This window comes from Apis mellifera, linkage group LG6, assembly GCF_003254395.2.
Source record: "Apis mellifera strain DH4 linkage group LG6, Amel_HAv3.1, whole genome shotgun sequence".
Classification (NCBI taxonomy): domain Eukaryota; kingdom Metazoa; phylum Arthropoda; class Insecta; order Hymenoptera; family Apidae; genus Apis; species Apis mellifera.
In genome coordinates, this window is record NC_037643.1 from 3,649,618 (window position 1) to 3,658,195 (window position 8,578).

At 26.2% G+C, this 8,578-nt stretch overlaps 1 protein-coding gene and 1 long non-coding RNA gene across 2 annotated transcripts; one reads left to right on the forward strand and one right to left on the reverse strand.

The window, feature by feature from the left end:
• Window positions 1-619: 619 nt before the first annotated feature.
• On the reverse strand, window positions 620-3,777 carry LOC107964686. The gene is made up of 3 exons (XR_001703611.2): window positions 2,191-3,777; window positions 1,958-2,106; window positions 620-1,741 (listed from the first exon to the last, which is right to left on the reverse strand). It is a non-coding gene; the product is annotated as an uncharacterized LOC107964686 (long non-coding RNA).
• A 1,499-nt stretch (window positions 3,778-5,276) lies between these two features.
• LOC113218830 (UDP-glucuronosyltransferase 2B17-like) lies at window positions 5,277-7,831 on the forward strand. The gene is made up of 5 exons (XM_026441207.1): window positions 5,277-5,816; window positions 5,916-6,280; window positions 6,353-6,572; window positions 6,656-6,875; window positions 7,335-7,831. Exons 1-5 carry the CDS (start codon window positions 5,339-5,341, stop codon window positions 7,627-7,629), a joined length of 1,578 nt encoding a protein of 525 aa, XP_026296992.1. The 5' UTR covers window positions 5,277-5,338; the 3' UTR covers window positions 7,630-7,831.
• The last annotated feature ends 747 nt before the right edge of the window (window positions 7,832-8,578 follow it).

Sequence of the window (8,578 nt, forward strand, 5' to 3'; positions counted from 1 at the left end):
AAATAAAGTATCAAATTTTCACAAATAATTTTATTATTTTTGTGAAAAATTATTATTGTTATTTTCTTATTTTTATATTATCATGCACCTTGAGCTGAGAATATTAACTTTTAATTATCAAATTATATTTTATGCAACTTAATGCTAATTATTTTTATGTCGAAGTTATAAATAATATCCGAAGTTCGCTGTATATTATTATTTATTTTTTAATTGTGATTAAATTTTATTTTTATCAATAGTTTATATAACTCATTTGATGTGGTAATTATTTGAGATAAAAATGACCTTACTCGATATCTATACGAAATAATCATTGATTTTTAAAAATATTTGCAAAGAAAAATAATTAAAAAAAAAATGAAATTTTAATTATAATTAATGTTTCTGTTATTGTATAATTCTTTTTTTTTAAGGCAGTTTGAACTTTGTTTTTAAAATTGAGATATATATTTATTAAAAAAAAATTATAATCAATGATTAAATTGTAATTTATACTATATAAAAATATATAATTATCAAGATATCAATATAAATATTATATGTCATTTATTTTTTTTATCATTTTATCCTAAATATTTCAAATATCGAGAAATATAAATACTTCTGTGCAAATATATCTATAAAATAATACACAATTTATTAAAAATATTTGTTTAAAATTACAGAGAAAATATTAGCATGAGATTTGAAGAAATTTCACGGATAATTCATTAATTCGTTCGATGAAAGAGGAATCATATTGTGCCAATCGAGAAAATATCTTTGACAGAATAGCTTTCATACATATTTGAATTGTAATTTCGTGTTGTCGTTTCGTGTTGAACACCAAAGATAAAGTCTATACGTCCATCTGGTCGCGTTTACCAATTGTTCCTGTTGATTCGTGAGAGTCACGCAGCTGGCAGTGCCGTCGTGGCACTATCATTTTTATTGCAACGACTGATAACTTCACCGATATACACTTTAATAAGAAAGGGATTAGAGAGTTCAAGCAATTTCAGAAAACTTTCCCTCCAATATTCAACAATGATAATATCCTTTGCATAAGTAAGAAGAAAATAACATTTTATTAAAATCTTCCTCCAACTTCTTCCTAAAAAAAATTTCAAGTCTGAGAACTAAAATTCCGCTTTCTAGGAATAATAATTGTCTTGGAACGTTTACTTTTTATCACGAAACTATGCATGATCGTAATATTATTCGCCACAAAATTAAACGTATCCGTGTTCATTTCGTCTCGATTTTATTTTCAGTGACAAGCTTCTTATTCTCTTAGGGAGGATTTACCCAAGAACAACCAAAGACACAAGAAATATCGTATGCGTACGATTTCTCGTAGCATCGTTTGTGTGTGGTTCACAGTATACGCGCAAACGTGCAATTTCTTCGACGAGATGGAAGAAATCGATGGCACTTTGGCAACTCAGTCGAGCATTGTGCGATCGTGCAAGACAAGCTTAGCGATCCATTGCACATCTCACGTGTTCACGGGTGTATGTGCGTACATAGGGAACGTATACGCAATTTCCTAGCCCTGAATTCAGCCAATTGTCTAACAATCCCGCCAAGCGAAAAGAGATCGTATCAGTTTCAGAGTTCATTGTTATTAAATGTTTGTTCTTCGAAGGATTTGTTCCACTCGATTGTACGAGTATGCATTTCTCATAGAAATTTGCTGATTGACGTGCTTACGTGTTCCTTTCCCTAAAATCTCATTTATCTTTGGACCAATTTGTTTCTATAAATATATACATATACATGTTATTTCTATAAGAAATAATATAAAATAGATTTAAAGTTTCTTTTTCTTTTTATTTCACGTGCGCTAAACGTTTCTTTTTTGAAGCATTCAAAAAGCAAGCAAATCGGAAAGTAATTGAATAGAATCGCAGACGAGATATCTTTTTTTTTGAATAGAATCTGTTCATGAATTGAATCTGAAACGAGATACGACCTTCAATAGCTGCGATCATTAAGAGATATTAAATGATTGATGCCGTTCGTCACGCATATACAGAATATCCGTTTCAACCACAATTTTTCAAAGTTTTCCATTAATCTTATAAAAAAATTTGTCCCAAAAAAATTCGATCGATAATCAATCTGCAACAAATTGTACCTTAAATTATAAAAATATGGAAAAATCAACAACAAATGATATATACGTATCGGTAAAAGTAGCCAAACCTTTCATCTCTTTCATTTCCCAACGATAGTTAACGATATCCATCGAGGTCCAAGCAAAGAATCGTCGTGGAAACTTTCTAGAAACTCGGCGATCGCGAATCGTTTCGCTAAAAAGAATCCAATTTTGGTGTTCCCGCGTGAAAAGCTGTCGAGGTTTCTCCGTCTCTTTCGCGAACTTTGAAGGAAATTGAATTCCAATCCGTGATAGCCCGGCTGCCGGGCAATTATCGATGATTTAACCAGAGGCGAGTCGTGTGCCCATGGGGCCGATTAAAGAAACTTGACAAACGTGGACGCAGAAAATTGTTCCGCTTCGAGTTACGTTGCGACAGGCCGTCGTGGGATTTCACACTTTCCTGGTTTTGCGGTGAAACGAAAACCGCCGTTCTGCGGCCTCGTGACCGAGGAAACGGAGGAGAACCGCGTTGAAAAAATAGTAATCGCTGGTTATTTACCGTTGATGAACGTTTTTCGCCCGAAACGGTTCATTGCTTGCCACGCGACATTCGTGACTCTTACTTTCGAACGAATTTCACTGTTCACAATTGATGGAGAACGACGAAGAAGATAAAATCGAGTAAAACTTTTATTTAGTGTCGAGGGGAATGCCTTGTGATGAATATGAATCTGATGATCTTTATAAAATTATATACAAAATATATTTAAATGTCTTAAGTTAATTTAACTTGATCAAATTTGAATCAAATAAAACTAGAAATTTGTATCGATGAGTAAATTAGAATGAATTTATAAAAGAAATGTTGTAGTTTTATTTATTGTTTATACTTTGATGTAAATATTCATATAATTTCTGAGCAATATTGGATTATATTTTAATATATTGTGTTTCGATTTAAAGTCGAATAAAAGTTCAATTGCTAGATCGGATCGGATTAAAGTAACACGTGTGTGTCTCATTCGAATTTAATCTGAATTTATTTCAAATTCAAGACAATCCGAACTTAATTCTTTATTTTAGACATAGATCTAGATTCTACTCTAATTTAAAAATACGAAATATAGAAAATATTTTTGTGTATATGATATCTATAAAATTATCTTCACGTATCATAATTCCTCGCTATCTTTTTTTTTTTTTAAATTTCATATGATTTATGTCAAGAACAAAAGTTAATGATTTGCGGCCATGATAAGTTAAATTTCACTTTATCAATAATTTCGATACTCTTAATAGTTTTTTTTTAATGGATTTTCAATAATTTATGAACAGATATTGATAATACATTCCAACAATAAACTCAGTAAAATAATTACACAATTTAAATTCTAAATATGAGCTCATATCGTTTCAATATTTGACGTAAATTAGCGATAAAATTATGATATTCTGTGTATAATTGTTGTGCCCCGGAAAACAACTTTATTTAATCAATATTTCTGATATCAATGATGTCATCATTTCCTTGGTCATGAATTCCATACTGTAACTATCAACATTTGTAATTATTAAAGTTCTTTCTTTTTTCAGTAATTATTCAGAATAATTTTCACTTTAATTTTCACAATTTTTAAATTTATTACAAGAATAACATTATTTTTTACACGTTATTGTTATGAAGCCTTACTTTTCCAGATATTTCTAAAAAATAATTCTTATATATAGAATTTTTTTTATATGTGTATATACATATATATAATCCTATATATAGTTCTAAATATCTGCGTAAACATGCGATTAGCGTTTATCATTTAATTAATATAATTAGCAACACTTAAAAAGAGTGACACTGAAAAGTTAAAAATTTTTTTATATTTTCCTTGAATCATGATGTAAAAATGTTTTAAATATTAATTTAAATATTTAAGAATATTGTTCGAAATGTTATAAAAAATTTTTCCAAAAATCATAAGTAAGAGCTGCATTATTTCGAATAATTGTCTAAAAAAAAAGAAAAAAAGAAGGAAGATGGAATACATGTATGTAGAATGATAAATTACAAATAAAAATTGGTGTATAAAGTTGATTAATCCAAATATTATCAATTAAATTATAAACAATTGAAATTTAAGGTTTGTGAATTTTATTTCTGTCATGCCATCGTCTTTTCTCATTTCATCTAAAACAAATATAAATCATTTATATTTTAATAAATAAGACTCAATCATTTTTGGTTTATTCTGTAAAATTAATTATTCAAAGATATTCTTATATATAGAAATATTTATGAGATATGCATATTTATCTATTAATAAATATAAATATATTTATAGAATATATATATAATAAAATCAATTTAAAAAGACAATAGAATTAATAGTAAGATTAAAGAAAAATGAGAAAAATATTTAGTTTTCTAATATCTGCTAAAACATTAAAAATTTGTCATTCAATGTTTAATTTTATTTAATTTAATTTTAATTTACCATTAGATTATTATCACATATATCAATATATTGTATTTGTCACATTAATATTCATTCGCTTTATGTAAATGTATAATTTCTGTTTAAATTTTCAGAAATCATATATTATGATATATCTTCATTAAAAGCAACGTAGATGAAATTTTATTACATAAAATGAATTAATATATTAATAAATGCAGTATATTAATAAACTGAAGTGAAAATAGTTATTTATTTATTTTTTTTTTTTTTAGTTTTTCTTCGCGTACATAAAATAATTTATAAAATAGTTTTAATTGCATAAAATTGTATTTTCCTTGAAATTACATAATTTGTTAGATTGCAATCTAAAAAATGTTAGATCTGAATATTTTCAACATACAAAAATTTAAGTAAGTTAATAAAAATAATACAATAAAAATAATAAAAATAATAAAAATTCTTACATAAAAAAGATACACTAAACATTATTTTTATTTTAAAAATTTCCATCATATATTAAAAAAAAATATATATATATATTATACGATTTATTTTTTTATATAATCAGTATTAATCTAAATCGCCTTTAATCACTATATATCTTATTAAAAGCACAAAAATAGCAACATGTATTATTCATAGTTAAATATATTAAGAAATAATTTTACTCTATAATGTATTGATAATAAGTATAGTTTTAACAAGAAATGCATATCAATGTTATCAACAACGTATTATGTATAATGTGCTTTGTAATATATACTCTATATTCAATACTTGAGGCCTCAAAAGGTAAAGCATGATACGAAACAACGTGAGTCTATTTTTCGTTCTATGTATTTTGTGTATTGTAAGTTATTCGCAATGTTACAAAATTTTGGCCATTATTTCAACATCATCCTACAGCCATCAGATTCCGTTTCGATCATTATGGCTCGAATTGCACGCGCGTGGTCACGAGATTGTATTGGTCACCACGAATCCTATACCGAATATCAACTTACCAAATTTCACTCAGATCGATGTAAGTCAAATTCATACTCATTTAAAAATGATAGATTTCGTCAAGTTACGAATTGAAAAATTGGATTGGATGAATGTTGTGGATAATTTAATCCCTATATTCGATAACCAGATATTCGAGGTATTCGAATCCACAGAAATGAAAAAGCTATATGCTCCGAATAGTAATGTAACATTCGATATCTTTTTAACAGAGTTTATCTATGTGTCGCCCATATATGCTTTTGCGCATAGATTTAACGCTTCTTTAATAGGTATTTATTTAATATCTTAATTATTTATAAAATAGATATGAAAATAATTCGAAAGCTAAAAATGGTAAATGATTTCGATTGATCACGTCTTGATTGTAGGATTGTGCTCGTTAGGATTGCATAGCTTTAATGAAATTATACTTGGAGGATTGGTTTTTCCTTCTCATGAATATACTTGGGAAATGGAAGAAGGCACGGGAATAAATTTGCCGTTCTTCAAACGATTGAACAATTTTATAAAAATGTGGCATTTCCAGTATTATTTAAATAGCAAAGTATCTAAGTATCAAAAAATAGCGGAGAAATATCTTGGACCATTACCACCTTTGTTGGATATCATGAGCAACACTAGTATGCTTTTTATTAATCAGGCTGATGTTATAACACCAGGACGACCGAAACTTCCTAATATGATCACTTTCAATTCTTTCCACATAATTAAGAATCTACCTCCTTTGCCAAAGGTACGTCTCGTTCAAATAGAAATTTTATTCTACATTCTGTATAAATGTGCTGAAACTTATTTATTTTCGTAGGATATACAAAAATTTCTAGACGAAGCGAAACAAGGATTCATCTATTTTAGTCTCGGTTCCAACATAAACAGTTCAACATTGCCAGAAGAAATTAAATGCACATTTCTCGATGTTTTTCGTAAACTGCCGTACAAAATTATATGGAAGAATGAACAGAATTTAAACGAGAAATTCAATAATATTTACACAGGGAACTGGTTACCTCAGCAAGCGATTCTTGGTATAATCCTATCTTTATTAAATAAAAAATATTTCTTACATATTTTATACATATCTAATATAATTGTACATATTATTTCACAGCTCATCCGAATATTAAACTGTTTATTTATCAAGGAGGTGTACAAAGCACCGAGGAAGCTATTGAATACGGAGTGCCAATTATTGGTTTCCCAATATTGGCGGATCAAATTTATCAAATAAGAAGAATGGAAACTCTTGGCATTGGAAAATATTTAAAAATTGCAACTTTTACGAGAGAACAACTTGAAAATGCTATTAATGAAGTCATAATTAATAAAGAGTAAGTATACATTAAGTATACTGCAAATATATTTGTGAAAGTGGATTTGAAAAACTTAAGAGATGATATTAAGAAAAAGAGAAGTCGATTGATAATGATATAATTCAATGATAAAATTAGACAATTTAATTAGAAGTAATAGAAGTATAGGTGAATATCAATGATGGGATGATAAAGATGATAAAAAGGGAAAATCCTTCGTTGAATCTCCTCTCCTGATAACCCTGTTCTCAGTTTTTGATGAAAAATAATCTTAAGAACAAATGTCGAAAATTTTATTTTTAAATGTATAATATTCGTAACCTAAGATCAAGCTATATCTAAATCATCAGAAGAATTTAAACTACAAGATAATTATTATATTGAATATCATTTAGTTATGTAAGAATTCATTGAAATTATTTCCTGTCATATAAAATACTTTCGCTTTAATAGCATAATTATTATGTTTCTTTCCAGATATAAAGAGAGAATTCTTAATATTCGAAAACAAATTAGAGATGTACCTTATGATGGTGTGAAACATCTCGCTTGGTGGACAGAATATGTAGTAAGAACGAAAGGTGCCCCACATCTTCGTTCTACACTAATTCTAGAACCTTGGTATCAACGATTTGATCTAGACATTATAATATTTTTGACAATAATAACATTTATCATCGTTTTATACGTTCTTCATATAATTACTAAGTGTTTCATATATTTTGTAAAATATTGCCAATTTCTACAAAACAAAAAACAGAAAATTAATTAATCAAATATAAAATATAAAAAAATTAATTTGATTATTAGTTCAATAATCAAATTCAATAATCATTATGAAGGATTTCTATGATGAGATTTTTCTCTTAATTTATAAACAATAATTTATAAATTAATTTATTAATTTATCTCTGAAAAGAGGCAACTTATCAACCTATTTTCTAATAATATATTATTTATATCATCAAAGACCAAAAATTTTTCGTTATTTTCATAATCATAAACATTTAATATATTAAAAATATATTAAATCGATGATATTAATTCAATAATGTATGAAATCTTGTTTTTTTCTTTGAGGTTTATCTTTGATTAATTTATCATTCTGTTATATAAAAGATATATTATATCGGATAATATTATATTCAAAACATGAAAAAAGCATAAAATTTCGGAGATTGATTTCATCTCTTCGAAAAAATTTCCAATCACTGAAGAAATCTCAATGATATAATTAAAAAGCACAATTTTAGAAAAAAAAAAAAAACAATTTTAAATTATAATAAATATAATTATTATAAGATGATATAAAAACATTAAAATATTAGATTGGAATTTTATAATTTGTAAACTCATTTACAAAATTTTTGCTTTTTCTTTTAGTTAAAATTATTTAGAAACTTAAATGCTTAAATTTTATCATTCAAATAAATTATTATGCTAGAAATAAATGATTTTGCATGTTTAATTGGATAAATAAAAAAATATTAATTCAAAATGAATTATATCGATAAATAATAAAAATAAATTTTTAGGAAACTAGTTACAAATATAAATAGTTATTTATAAGTGAAAATATAACAATGAAATTAAAAAAAATCCAACAATAAATTTTCTAATAAAGAAATTTCTTGCAAAATATATAAAATATGTTAGAGTTTAATAATTTCATAGAATTGGATAAACAAATAGATATACTTATTAAATGATATGCATTCTAT